The following is a 15,798-nucleotide window of genomic DNA, read 5'->3' as shown; positions in this document are numbered from 1 at the left end:
ATTGGCTTTCCTGTTAAAATCGGCCCTGCTACTAACAGGGTGAATAACGTCAATCAAGAAAAGGCCTAAGACATAAACATGTTTTGGCAAATGTCAAGATTAAAAAAAGACTCATGAAGAGGAATAAACGAGGATATTTCCAGCCATTGAATATGAAATGTTAATATTTTGGCCGAGACCACTTTGCCACTTTGGACGATTGAGCGAAGGTCTCGGCCAATATATTTTCACTGATTTTCATTTTCACTTGCTAGAAATATCTTCGTTTTTTCTTTACGAAACTTTTTCTAATCTAAGTCAGTGTCGTCCCAGAAATTATTTAAAAACTGAAGATAAATAATGTCTCAAATTGTCCAGTTGAGAACAAAAATCATTTCTGTAGCCTATCAATTGCCACAAACTGACTGTTTGACCCAGCAATGTTTAACCTTTCATAACTAAATTCCGGTAAATTCCTTTGATGATGTTTCAGTATATTCCCAATGGGGTTGGGGAAATTTCGACAACAAAATCAATCAGTATATTTCAGCTTTATTCAACGTATTGTTCTATTTTTAGTTCAATTTGGGACTAAATTGAACTTAACTTTTTAAGGTTCAGGAAGCATAATTACTATTCAAAATAAAGATTTAAGTAAGGAAAAACGGACGGGGGGGGCGTTTGTGCTATTGTGCCATCCTCATCATGAGGATGAGACATTATATTATCTAAAACTGGTTCGATGGAAAATATTTTCTTTCTTCCCTTTTTTGTGGGGGAGGGGGGCAAACGTCGACTAACAAAATCAATCAGTATATTTCAGTTTTGTTCAATCTATATGTTCTATTCATTCAATTTGGGACTAAATTGAACTTACTTTTTCGTATTTTCAAAATAAACATTTAAATAACGAAAAACGGACGCGGGAGAGTACGCATTGCTAAGTCATCCTCAACAATAGAATGCCGAATATCATTTAAAAATTGATTTAATGGAGAATGTTTTCTTTTTGTTTTGCCCCCCCCCCCCTCGGGCAGCAAACGTCAATTAACAAAATCTATAGTAGACAAATTGTAGGAAATACACTAGCCTTATCTAGCAATCGTGTGGCAGTTCTCGGAGGTTGACATTCTACTTGATGGTTTACACAAAGTCGATCTAAAATTTCCACAGCTTCAAGGGTATCCAAAGTGCTGGGATGTGGCAGTTTCACTTTAAGCCGCTTTTCCAATTCCGGAAACATACTCATTCGCTTAAATGGCGGAGTAAAATCAATTTCTTCAGTTGGGCCATCTGGACCTTCTGGCTGGTAATTTATTTTGTATGTTCCGTGAATGCTTTTGACCATACCTACAAAAGAGGTGCAAAATCAAAGCCGAAGTATAACACCAAGTGGTTTGACTGTCCAAAAGACAAAGCAAAAATTTAGAAAATTGGAAGAATTTAAAAATTAGAAGAGTCAAAATATGTCTACCGAAGATCGTGCGTCATTTTGTAGTATTCAACCAAGTTTCAAATAAGTCATTTCAATGACATGCGTCGAGGCAAGTGCGCTGCTCCTAAATCAGATATTATATAACTAGCAAGACGAAATCTAATTAAAAGTTATATTATTCATTACACAAAAAACTTTCAATTAATGAGTATATACTTTTTGTATTTTTCTCCTTTCTGATGCTGATTAATAAATTTTCTTGCTTATAGGATTTAATTTTGTGTTATTTTTTGTTTTCTTTTCTTTTCAAATTTTTTAACTCCACATTGTTATTTTTGCCTTTTATGGATAATCAATTTATATTATTTTATATATTTTATTATTTCAAGCAATCTCACATTCATCGCGGCATCTAAAAGCAGACCAGTCAGCCATTGTATGTTCCAGCCATGAACGATCCCTATGTCAACCATATTTTAGACTTCGAAAATTATAATTACTTATTTTAAACAGAATCTGGATTGGTCTCAACAGTAGATCCCAGGTTTTGGCTTCTAGTATCTTATCCCTTCTAGTATCTTATCCCTTCTAGTATATTATCCCTTCTAGTGTCTTGTCCCCTTCTAGTGTATTGTCCCTGTCCTAATTTGAAAGAGATATACACTGAGGAATTGTTCCGCAAAAAACTTAATGGGCATCTCATGATACACCTGAACAACTTTTTAACATAGCAGAGTGGTCTATTTTCAGATCTTATTTTTATTTAATTTATTCTATTTCATTTATTCATTTATATATTCATCTTTTTATCATTCATTGTTTATTCATCATCATTTATATTATTCATTTATTCATTCATTTATATATTCATTTAAGGTAAGGTCTAAAATACAAATTGGTGTGCCAAGTGGGATGTTGATATAAAGTGTGTCAAAATTGTTCGCCTAACACTCCAAGTGGCAACGTTTCACCATCCATGAAGCAGGACAAATAAGACACATGTTGTCATCTCACTTAAACATACGTCAATATTTCGAGACTGGGGTGCTGGACAGACAAGAAAACCACCTTCAAAACAAACTTTCATATCTATTTGGCAGCCTCTTATTCCGGCCTGAACACACAGCTTTAACCACATCCAGTATTTGGTTCCAGTTTGTTACCCAGTATGTTCTGTTAGTAAAAGGGACCTACAAGACATTCGAGCACAGAAAAGCACTTTATTAAGTTTTAAAAAGGCTTTCCGATGTCCAAGGTATGATTTATTATGTATACATATATATATATATATACGTATATATATATATATATATATATATATATATATATATATATATATATATATATATATATATATATATATATATATATATATATATATATATATATATATATATATATATATATATATATATATATATATATATATATATATATATATATATATATATATATATATATATATATATATATATATATATATATATACGTATATATATATATATATATATATATATATATATATATATATATATATATATATATATACGTATATATATATATATATATATATATACGTATATATATATATATATATATATATATATATATATATACGTATATATATATATATATATATATATATATATATATATATATACATATATATACGTATATATATATATATATATATATATATATATATATATATATATATATATATATATATATATATATACGTATATGTATATATATATATATATATATATATATATATATATATATATATATATATATATATATATATATATATATATATATATATATATATATATATATATATATATATATATATATATATATAAACGATTTTTTTTAGATAGATAGATACATTATTTAATATATTGAAGAATAAAAAAAGATAGTAACCCCCAACAGTGAGCAGAGATCGTAAGGTTGGGTGTGTGAATGATAGGACATACAAAGGACGAGACAAGATCTTTTATTGACCAAATTACATAATAAATAATTTTCTAAACTGGACGACCGAGAGCAGGGCTCGATGTGTCGGCTATAAACAGAGGTAAAAAAAAAATGCCGAAATAACAAAAAGAAAGAAAAGAAAACAAATATACAAGGTAGGAGATAACAGAGGAGTCTACCCCAGCGTGAGAACACCACAACCAAAATGCATACTAAAATTTATTATTCATCAATCGCAACATCCAGACAAAGAACTATTTTTGAAATGTTTATCGGCTTTTGGAACTTGGATGTTCATTATTTTTTCATCATCATTTCTGAGGGTTCATAACCCTATTTTAAGAACTGCGTAAATGCTAGGGAATGCTTTGTTGAATAAATTCTTTTCTCTGTATAGGGCAATCATTTCACAAAAATAAAAACGTTATATTTTGACGACGGGATTTTTTCAACGGAAAATTGTTGTACCTATTAAAACTCTCAAAAATAACTGGATTTTAAATTGAAGACCAGTAGATCCAAGAAATGTTAACGGGTTCAATGTTCTATCAATAACATGAATCTGTGCAATTTTACGAAAAAAAAAGCAAAAAAAGTTTTTGTAATTGTAACCTCAAAAAATATCGGCAGGATTCAAACTTGAAAGAACATTTTTCGTCACACTTTTCACACACGCCTGTGTCTTCTGTGTCATCACCGATTTTATTAACACCTGGCCAAAACTCTGTCAGATGGTAGACAAAAAAACACTTCTAAAAAAGACAGGTAAGAAGAGAAAGGGAAAAAGATAAACAAGAAAGAGTAATCTTTCATGAGGACCTGGGAAACTTTATGATCCCCCCCCCACGATATTTTCCTGTAAGTTTCAATTCAATCCCATAGCCTTCAGATAAAACAAGGTGTATTTGCCAAATTACGCATTAAATCCTTCACATTTTAATGAAACTTACTTACTACACACAATCTCGATAATGGAAATACAAGGTCAGGCTTCAATAAACTTCTGTGGTAATCAGAATCATATTGACGCTTCGTGTTAGGCTATTGTCTCTTTGGAAACGCTCCCCATTGGGTAAAATCACTTTGATTGTTTTTGAATTGGTAATCTGATAGAGCGTGACAAAAAATATTTGTGAAAAAATAGTTTGTGGGGCAAAACGAAAATCACTTGAAAATTTCATCTATAGTTGAATAACATGCTAAAAAAGGAGGATGGACTAAAAACACGTGGATTTTAAACTAAAAACCAAAAGGGGTTACAATTTTTTTTTAAAGGAATAAAGTCCTGGTGACAACCCTATACTTAACGATTTAGCTATGATTTCTAGTGTCGCAACTTTATCATAGGAATAATTCGTTTTAATCAATTAGCCTTTTTTTGTTCTTACTGAATTACCATATTAGTGCTATTAATCAGGTAATTACTTTTAATTAATAACATGTATCGACACTGTCTAGAACTAACTCAATCAATAATAATGAGTCAATAATGTAACCAAGATTCAATACATGACCAATAAGATAGAATAGATAATACGAAAAACACATTAGCAATGCAAGACAAAAGATGGAAGAAATTGGAGATCTGAAAGAAATAAAACGGAGAGAAAGAAAAAAAAACAAAAGGTTTGCAGTTCCAATAGTCTTCACATGGACATCAACCCAGTTCAAAACCACTTTCATTCTTAATGTAAGGATTTTGTTGCTTAAATAATTCATTGTAATTCATTGTAAAAAGAAGATTGCAAAAATTAAAAAAGGATAAAAGAAACATAATACAAGTCAATGAAAATATTGCATTAGCTTGGTATCTCTACTAGAAGATAGAAAGTAAATAACAACGAAAATAAGTGAGAGAGAAACATAAAAATTCCAAGTCATATTCAATTTGCACCCTTTACTACCATCTATGTATTTCGATGCATCAGCACAAGTGCAAAAAATCACTACCCTTGAGCTAAAGTATTACAAGTAAGTAATCAGATCAACAACACTTCTTGACTACCAAGGTCCAAGCGGCGATCTTGTAGTGTTTGCTACAGCAAGGTTCGTTCTCTGGGTCCCGTGCTATCCAGCTAAGATCAAACCCACTACCCTACCACCAGGGTTGCCACCACTGTCACTTTCTAAAGTGCTATGGTTACCAGCATTTTCGTGGTGCACAGTGATTTTCGGTGCTATAGTCGAAAGTCAGACTGCAGTAGTGCTAAAATAGTACTAATTGAGCACTTCTGTGCTATTTTAGCACATTTTACCAACCCTGAGCACGTGCTACAATGCTACACATAATGAAATAGTGCAAAGACAGCACTTTCATGCTACAGGTGCCAACCCTGGCCACCAGAGGACCTAAAGCACTACAGAAGTAGTAATAGCTTCATTCCAAACATTTCACAAATTCCTAGTTATTTACCAACATATTAGCCAGCTGTTCAAACTAGATTGAAAAATCATACTAAGCCCCCCTTCTTCCCTCTCTCGCCTTCCAGAATCCATAAAGCTAATTTACAGACCCGCTTTTAGAACATATAAGAACTAGATAAATATATTTCCCTTTTTTATAAACATCTGAAAAAACAAACCCCCAATGGTCGTAATATGGACATTAACCCTGTTCTAAACCACTTTATTCAAAGAGTATTATTTTTACTACTTAATTGATTTATTGTAATTAATTTAAAGTGATGTAATTTAATTTAATCAATTTATTGCATTAAAAAATCTTTATAAAGAAGATTGCAAAAAATAAAAAAGGATAACAGAAATACATAAGTAAATGAAAATATCTCAAGAGCTTGATAATTGTGCGGGAAGACAGAAAACAAGTGAAAGAGAAACATAGATATGAAAGAATAGAAAAGAAAGAAAGAATAAAAGAAAAAGAGAGGGAGGGAGGGAGAGGGAGAGAGAGAGAGAGAGAAAGAGAGTAATAGGAGGAGGGGAGAAGGTCCAACGGACTTAAACAGATTTAGCAAGCCAATTGGTTATATTTATTCAAGTTTTAATTTTCATCGCTTTACTATCGTCGTGTATACAAATGCCTCAACATAATTGCTCAATATCACTCTCCTTAAGCTAGTAGTATTGCATGCGACGAGAATCTTGCATAAAAAAATAATCAAACACAGAAATATTTACCAGTTGTTCAAACGACTAATAGAAAAAAAAAAGTACCGAGGCTCTTCCCCCTCCTATCTTCCAAGATCCATATTGTTAATATATGGATCCACTTTTAGAGTGTAAAAAGAAATTTTTTTCTTTTTTATGTAAAAATTCTTTAATTTGTATGTAATAATCTACGTTTTAGTACTCTTTTAAAGCATTTTGACGTTAAAAAATATTGCATTGTATCAATTTAACGTTAAGCATTTTGTTGTATGACGTCATACCCCAAAGATGTGACTCTTAGAATATACATGCTTTAGTTTTTTTTTTTTTTTTTTTTTTTTTTTTTTTTTTTTTTTTTTTTTTTTTTTTTTTTTTTTTTTTTTTTTTTTTTTTTTTTTTTTTGTCAAAAGATACATGTTTAAGATCATCTTGTATGCGATGATTGGAGATTTATCAAAAATTCCATTTTGTTTTAATATTTTCTTTTGTTAAATACAGAGGGCAAGATATAGCAATTTTCCTTCAAATTCTTCGTCATGATTGGAATGGTATGGACACTCTTTCGCATATCTCGTCATCAAAATCAGATTCCAGGCCAAAGGAGCTACTGAACATTTCCATGATTTTTCAGTGCCCCACTAGCATAGAAGAACAAAAAAAAGAAAAAAGGGACACATTACTGCTTCCAGAAAAGTCATTTTCCCTGTTACTCCAGATGTGGGACTGTAATTCTCCTGAGGTTTTCGGCCAAGGGGACTCCATTAATACAGTTTTCGTTCTGATCTGATACTATTTTTGTGAGATTTTAGGCTATTTTTTTGAAGTTCCACTAAATATATTTTTTTAATTTTTATATAATATGTATTACCAGAGCGTCACTCTTCCTCACTTGACATTTTCTTTTAAATACGTTTCTAAATTTTCATTTATTGTGGGCTACACCAAAGATATGGGTAAATTATGAGAGTGAAAACTGGCACTAGTGTCGGCAAGAAAATCAACGTCATCTAGCATAATATTTACATTGAACAGTCGAGTATTTACATCAATTGACCTAATTAGCAATCAGATAAATTCATAAATTCATTCAGGTTAGATAGTTGATACTTTTAAATCAGTGGAATATATAAACATTAATCCTCAAATACATTTTCTTAGAAGCAAGGCCGTATCCAGAGGTGGTTTGATAATCTAAGCTAGAATTCACTTTTTGAGCTATAATTCACTCTTTACTAAGTTGAAGCCCATTACACAACTATGGTGTTGAGAATTCCTAAAAAATAGTGACAAGTCAAGGAAGGTTTCGGCTTACCAGAGAGCATATCTTCAGTTATTTTCATTAAATCACTGTAATCAGCATATGCCATATAAAACTCACAAGTAGTAAACTCAGGATTATGCGTCAAATCTATACCCTCATTCCTGAATTGTTTCCCAATTTCATAAACTCTGTCAATACCACCAACAACTAGCATTTTTAAGTTTAGTTCTGGAGCAATCCTCATAAACATTTGCAAATCAAGTTCATTATGATGAGTGACAAAGGGTTTGGCAGTGGCACCCCCTGCAGCCGTGTTCATCATTGGTGTTTCTACTTCCAAAAATCCCAATCTATCCAAATAGCAACGGATGTAGGAAATAATCTTAGATCGAACATGGAACTTCTGACGGACTTCATTGTTGATAATTAAGTCGAAATACCGCTGTCTGTAGCGTGTTTCCTAGAATGAAACGCATATGAATGAAAACTAGACTTAAAAGTACCGAAGATACTTTTTGTGACTTTTCCTTCCGAAACTGATGCTTCACAAACTTGAAATAATAAGTATTTACGGAATATACGTTGTACGGTAAATAATAACGTAAGGTAAAAAAAAACAAAAGAAGTTTTATTAGACATAATAATAAACGATTATATAATTATTTTTATATAAATATTCATTTTATTTAATTCCGTTTTTTTCATTCATTTAATTTTTTATTTTACTCGATCCATTTTTAATTTTATCCAATTTAGTTTAAACCGAAAGTATTTTAAAAGATACTATGTCAATCCCTATCATACCTCCCAGTCATCGACCCAACCTTACTGGAACAACAAGACATTCTGTATACTTATTCAAGACTCTAAAGTTAGTGTATTTGCGAAGTTTCCAATTTTTACCAGTGCATTTTTTTTTAAGTTGTAAATTATAAAGCTTGAAAAAATAAACTCGGAATGTAACTATCTTTAAATAAGAATAGCTTAGCTTCTAATTCAGATAGAGACATGAAATATGTATCCACTTATAGCATAAAGTAAAGAGCTCCATTAAGCGAAAAATGAGCAGAAATATAGTCAAATAATGGTCCAAGCGTAAAACAACCCCAAATCATCATTAACAAATAAATGAAACTTAAAACAAGCAGATCACAATAAATGACCGAGTCAAAACCAAAACGAGCAAAAATTAACATGAGTAGGGCTGATAAACCCCATACCTTCCCAAGACCAGAACATAATTTGTACTTTGCTGAAAACAAAATACCACTAAAATGTTTCCAGTTTTTTTGCTTTAATAAATGAAAAATTATTAAAACTTTAAGGAATAAATGTCTATATATGTATATTAAACTGATAATTCACTGTCATTTTTTTTCATTAAGTGGAAATTGAGTTTGAGTCAGTCATTTAGTGTAATTTCTGCTCGCTTTGAGTTTCATTCATTTATTAACGATGGCTTGGGGTAAATTTAAGCTTGGAACATTATTTGAGGTTATTTCTACTCATTTTTCGCTTAATGGAGCTCTTTACTTTTCTTTGAAAAACTTATTTTGAGGAAATTTCTTAAATTAATTTCTAAAACGACGTGTTGGTAGGTCAGAAAAATAACTAATAATTTGAAATGTTCATTTTTAAATAATTTTTATTAATATCAACATTAATATATTGCTAAGCTTTATGGTAGTGTTTCTCTTTAGCTAGAGCAATCAGGAAAGTTAAAGTTTCTAGAGTTCCATGATGACCTATTTTATTTTTGACCTCGAGTATTCCTAATTTGGAGAGACGCATGTTTGTGCAAGTTTCCAATTAATCAACTTACAGAATCAATCAATTAATCAAATTCATTTTTAATGTCCTAGGTACTTTAGCATCCTCAAGCCGCCTAGATAAGGAGTCTTAGCCTCCCAAGATGAAATTACAGACGCTGTAAACTAAATTAAATAAGCAAGTTAAGCTCCAAAAATGTCAGAATGGAGTACCGAATGTTTTGAAAGGTAATAGGTAAAAAAAAAAGCACAATTTCCTACTAACTATATTTATTGTGTCTAGAAATGCTTTCAGTAAAGCAGTAAAGCAAGAGCTCATATGGCACTTGTGACGAGGCAAGAAGAGCTAAGAGCCAAGAGCTCATATGGTATGAGCTCTAACAAAATTCTATGAATCAATAGATTGATTTAAAAGGAAAATAAAGAGGCTTAACGCCGGTCAGGATTTAAAATAAGAGCTCTGAGTCACGATGTCATTCTCAATATCAAAATTCATTAAGATCCGATCACCCACTCGTAAGCTGTAAATACCTAATTTTTTCAAATTTTTCCTCTCCCTTTAGCCCCCCAGATGGTCGAATCTGGGAAAACGACTTTATCAAGTCAATTTGTGCAGGTCCCTGACACGCCTACCGATTTTCATCGTCGTAGCACGTCCAGAAGCACCAGACTCGCCAAATCACTGAACCCCTGCCCCCAACTCCCCCAAAGAGAGCGAATCCAGTGCGGTTCCGTCAATCAACTACCGACATGAATTCCTTCTAAATATCAAATTTCATTAAGATCCGATCACCTATAGGTAAGATAAAAATATTCCAATATTCACTTTTTCCAAGAATTCCGGTTTACTCCTCCAACTCCCCCCAATGTCACAGGATCTGGTAGGAATTTAAAATTAGAGCTTTAAAGCACAAGATCCTTCTAAATATCAAATTTCATTAAGATCTGGTCATCCTTTCGTAAGTTACAAATACTTCAATTTTCAAAATCACCCCCCCCCCCCAACTCCACCAAAGAGAGCAGATCCAGTCCGGTTATGTCAGTCACGTATCTTAGACAGGTTTTTATTCTTCGCATTCAGTTTCAACCTGATCTCACCGCTTTAAGTATTCTCTAAGATTTCCGGTCCCCCCAACTGCCCCGCAATTACGCTGGATCCAGTTGAGATTTAAAATAAGAGATCTGAGTTACGAGGTCCTTCTAAATATGAAGTTTCATGAAGATCCGATCACTGCTTCGTAAGTTAAAAATACGTCATTTTTTCTTATTTTTCAGAATTAACCCCGTCCCCAATAGAGCGGATCCGTTCCAATTATGAAAATCACGTATCTAAGACTTCTGCTTATTTTTCCCACCAAGTTTCATCCCGATCCCTCTAATCTAAGCGTTTTCCATGATTTTAGGTTCCCCCGCCCCAAACTCCCCCCAATGTCACCGGATCCGGTCGGGATTTAAAATAAGAGCTTTGAGACACGATATCCTTCTAAATATCAAATTTCATTGAGATCCGATTACCCGTTCGTAAGTTAAAAATACCTCATTTTTTTCTAATTTTTCAGAATTAACACCCCCCCCCCCAACTACCCAAAAGAGAGCGGATCCGTTTCGGTTATGTCAATCATGTATCTAGGATTTGCGCTTATTTTCCCACCAAGTTTCATCCTGATCCCTCCACTCTAAGTGTTTTCCAAGTTTTAGGTTTCCCCCTCCCAACCCCCAATGTCACCAGATCCGGTCGGGATTTAAAGTAAGAGCTCTGAGAAACGATATCCTTCTAAATATCAAATTTCATTGAGATCCGATCACCTGTTCGTAATTTAAAAATACCGCATTTTTTCTAATTTTTCAGAATTAACCCCCCCCCCTCCTAACTAAACCAAAGAGAGCGGATCCGCTCCGGTTATGTCAATCATGTATCTAGGACTTGTGATTATTTTTCCCACTAAGTTTCATCCCGATCCCTCCACTCTAAGCGTTTTCCCAGATTTTAGGTTTCCCCTTCCCAACTCCCCCCCCCAAATGTCACCAGATCCGGTCGGGATTTAAAATAACAGCTCTGAGACACGATATCCTTCCAAACATCAAATTTCATTAAGATCTGATCAACCGTTCGTAAGAAAAAATACTTCTATTTTTTCCTAATTAATGGGCCCCCACTCCCCCCCCCCAAACGGTCAAATCGGGAAAACGACTATTTCTAATTTAATCTGGTTCGGTCCCTGATACGCCTGCCGAATTTCATCGTCCTAGCTTACCTGGAAGTGCCTAAAGTAGCAAAACCGGAACCGACAGACCGACAGAATTTGCGATTGCTATGTCACTTGGTTAATACCAAGTGCCATAAAAAAAACTATAGCATTAAAAGCAGGTGCTGAAGAGAGGAGAAGTCTCCCTCATATGGAGAAAAATTTACTGTAAATGTGGAGGCGTTTAAATTACTGACCTAGAAAAGGAACAGACATACCTTTAGTCAGAATTGCATCTTGAATCCAAATATAGCATTAATTTGTATCAGATATGAACTTTACCACCATTCCCCTAATGTGCAAACATACACCCTGAATTGAATATATACAAAGAGTCTTCTTTTCTTTTGACAAAGCGTTAATTCAATTAAGAGAATAGATTGACTTAGGGAGAATTCAATGCCTATGAATGAATGTTATATCTGGGTTCAGGATGCTATTATTTTCACCCCCACCCCACTAATGTGCAAACATATACCCTGAATTAAAATGCAATGAGTTTTCATTTCTTTTGACAAATTGTTAATTGAATTAAGAGAATAGGGTAACTTAAAAAGCATTCAATGCACATGAATGACTGGTATATGTGGATTCAGGATGCAATTATTTTTACCCCCACCCCACTAATGTGCAAATATATACCCTGAATTGCATATATACAATGATTTTTCTTTTCTTTTGACAAAGTGTTAATTTAATTAAGAGAATCGAGTAACCTAAGAAGAATGCAATGCCCATGAATGAATGTTATATTTGGATTCAGGATGCAATTCTGACTCTAAAGCTATGTCTACTTCTCAGCCAAGTCAGTAATTTAAACTCCAATTTTGCCCAATTTACAAGTTTAATGTGACTCTTTACTTTAGTTCGAAGAACTGAATTGGTCAACAATATTCCACAAATGGATAGATAAAATTTCTATAGATATGAAAGTGTGTGGAGGGAACTTCAAGCTTGAAAAATATTCCAGTGATTGAAATTCCTAATTTCTTTTTTTTTAAATCGTAGTGTACTTGATGGGAAACACCTACTTACTGATTTACCTCATACTTACCTAACAAAACCTACTGCTTTTACAATTAGAAATATTCGCCTGTATTAAGAAACACCGGTTGTGTAGCACACGCAATTATTTTCTGACCTGAGTTAAAGTATATTTTGACGGTAAATCGCTATACTGAAATGAAATTATCCTATCTCCAAATCGGCTCCGATTGAAACTATCCAACGTTTAAAAATAGAAAAAATGAATTATTAGTCCATTTTGTGCAAAATTTTATGCTGAATCCGAATTTACAGTACCATGCCGCTGGATGTATTCCAATCTGTTTTTTTTTTTTTTCTTATCCTATGTTGAAAATTAACATTGCAAAGTTGCTTTTATTGCACCCTGAACCTATTCTAAGTCCTTATTTGGACTTTTAAGCAGTAGATTAAGCAGTAGATTTTAATCTACTTTAAGAAACTCGAAAGTTCGCTTCTTCCCCTATTTTTCAATTACTGTAAGAAAAAACTAATGTTCTGCAGCAAAGGTTTTAAGATTTTCAAGACCATGATCATTCGGCAAATAGAAAAACAGGAAAAGTGCTACAGTACAGCAAGAAAAAGAGGGTAAACAGTCGTCATAAAAAAGCTAACCTTATCTTTAAGGCCAAAGTGTTGATGGGGTAGCATGTGAAGACAAGGTGAGAGTAATTCCATCTTTTCTGGGCGGATTGAGAGCTCACCCTTCTTGGTTTTACAAGGATAACCCACACATCCAACGATGTCACCTCTTTTGATTCTTGATACATCATCAGCAAATAAACCGGGCGATTGGTAGCTTCTAGCGTCGGCCATTACTTGTAGTTTAGTCATCTCACCATGAACATCATAAAATATTAGCTTCGATGAAGACTTTCGAACAGTATGAATCCGTCCTTGAAAGCAAAAATGGAATCAAAATCAAGCTAAATATAAATAAAATAAAAGACAAACCTTGTGCATCTTTACTTTACTAGAAGCTTAAACAAACTTAAATATTTAATACACTTTAAGTATGAACAAACTGAACATAACAAAAGATTCTATGATAGCCCCCCTCCACCTACTTAAAAAAATGTTATTTCTTTCTTATGAAAGACAAAAAATGTTATTGTTACGTCTCAAAAAACAATTATTTATTACGTACAATTATTTTCGGCGGCAAGGGGTGGTGGTGTTTCCAACCAGTTTTTAGGAGAACAAGACCCCCCGCCCCGTCTGAAGGCATGGCAACAACTAAGATTTCTTACTCTTCTGGTTTTTTCAACATTTGGTCCTGTAAAAAGATTCACTCCTGTATTCCATAACACATCATATTACTCAACTCCAGATGTCAGTGACATCATATCTGGAAAGCACAGATATGTTCTATTTTGCGTGTACAGCAAGTACGAAATTTTCGATACGACGTTAGTTTTGGCAATTACTATCTCAGGTAATTATTACAGACATTGAGTGTGTCCTACTCTCAGCACTCCCAGAGTAATTATGTCAAACTCATATGAGAGTATTAACAATTGCTTTCTTTAAAGCATGTTGCCAAGAGCACTTAGAAGTTAATTTCGAGTAGTTAGCAGTGGTAGTTTTAGAGAAGTTTCTCAGGCACTATTTCCCCGCCACTAGAAAAACAGGCCAGATCAAATAGCAGCACATGAGATAAGAAATGACCCTTGACAGATTTGAAAGAGCTTCAAAGCTGATACCAAATTTTTCTTTGCGACAGCGCTCGATTAACGTCGCTGCGTAGGAAAAACATTTCTCATCACCTTTCTCCAACAATCTTTCTTTGGATTAAATATAAAAAACAAGTTTTTTCAACTGAAAGTAAGGAGCGACATTAAAACTTAAAACGAACAGAAATTACTTCGTATATAAAAGGGGCTGCTTCCTCATCAACGCCCCGCTCTTTACGCTAAAGTTTGACTCTTTTCCTCAACTCTTCTTTTTAAAACAGTAACAAACTTTAGCGTAAAGAACGGGGCATCACCTTTGGGAAAAAAAAAACGAACAAACAAATAAACACGCATCCGTGATCTGCCTTCTGGCAAAAAATACAAAATTCCACATTTTTGTAGATAGGAGCTTGAAACTTCTACAGTAGGGTTCTCTGATACGCTGAATCTGATGGTGTAACTTTCGTTAAGATTCTATGACTTTTAGGGGGTGTTTCCCCTTATTTTCTAAAATAAGGCAAATTCTTTTGATGTAGCTATTGGTATCAAAATTCCATTTTTTAAGAGTTTTGGTTACTATTGAGCCGGGTCGCTCCTTACTACAGTTCGTTACCACGAACTGTTTGATTAAGCATCTTGTAAAAATGTTCTTCATTATCATATGTCAAAACTCTATCACGTGAAAAACTATATCATTGTTACGCCTTCAGCTTCAAACCAAAGATCCAAAACCCAAAGCTTCACAAAACACACGGACCAATTACCGTCTGCTCCAGTATTGGTAAGTCTTTTGTAAAGTTGATCTTCGAATAACTCGCCACAAGATCTGACCATGGAGACAACCAGTTCAGAATCCACAAACCCTTGGGAATACAAAATGGATGGGTAACTTTTTGGACGATTTTGAAATGCCGTCGGATAATTTGAAAGGGCCTATATTCAGGGACATTTCTAGGGGAGTTCGACTCCGTAATAGATTCACCGGCTATTTTTTCTCTGTTGAGAAGCGGGATAAACTCTTTTCTTTTCGATTTCCTATGGAATTGGTACGACAATGAGTCCACATAGGTGCAGCTAGGTAGTCAGGTAAACAACATTATCGCTGTTCAGAAAGGTATGAAACAAGGCTCTGTGATCAGCATGCTCTATTCAACAATACCATCCGAACAGCCAATAAAAAAACTCCTCCATGTTTGATTCTGCTCAATCTAGATGCTAGTAATCTCTGTTATGATCACGATGTTCTTTAATATCAGAGTATCTACAAGGTCTACAAAATATGGTTGATATAGCTTTCTCTGACCTTAATGAGATGAGTCTT

General features: G+C 33.4%; 1 protein-coding gene across 4 annotated transcripts in view; it reads right to left on the bottom strand.

Moving 5' to 3' along the window:
• Nucleotides 1-15,798, bottom strand: part of LOC136028297 (lysine--tRNA ligase-like) — a 45,459-nt gene that overhangs the window by 13,258 nt on the left and 16,403 nt on the right. For all 4 annotated transcript variants that reach the window (XM_065706049.1, XM_065706052.1, XM_065706048.1 and 1 more), the window contains exons 4-6: nucleotides 13,420-13,700; nucleotides 7,818-8,226; nucleotides 1,070-1,329 (exon numbers count right to left, since the gene is read on the bottom strand). In XM_065706049.1, the coding sequence (XP_065562121.1) occupies nucleotides 1,070-1,329; nucleotides 7,818-8,226; nucleotides 13,420-13,700 (950 nt within the window). The remainder of the gene's footprint in view (nucleotides 1-1,069; nucleotides 1,330-7,817; nucleotides 8,227-13,419; nucleotides 13,701-15,798) is intronic.

The sequence above is a fragment of the Artemia franciscana genome, chromosome 6, assembly GCF_032884065.1.
Source record: "Artemia franciscana chromosome 6, ASM3288406v1, whole genome shotgun sequence".
Classification (NCBI taxonomy): domain Eukaryota; kingdom Metazoa; phylum Arthropoda; class Branchiopoda; order Anostraca; family Artemiidae; genus Artemia; species Artemia franciscana.
The sequence above is the reverse complement of the archived record's forward strand: the minus strand, read 5'-3'. Positions and strand labels throughout refer to the sequence as shown.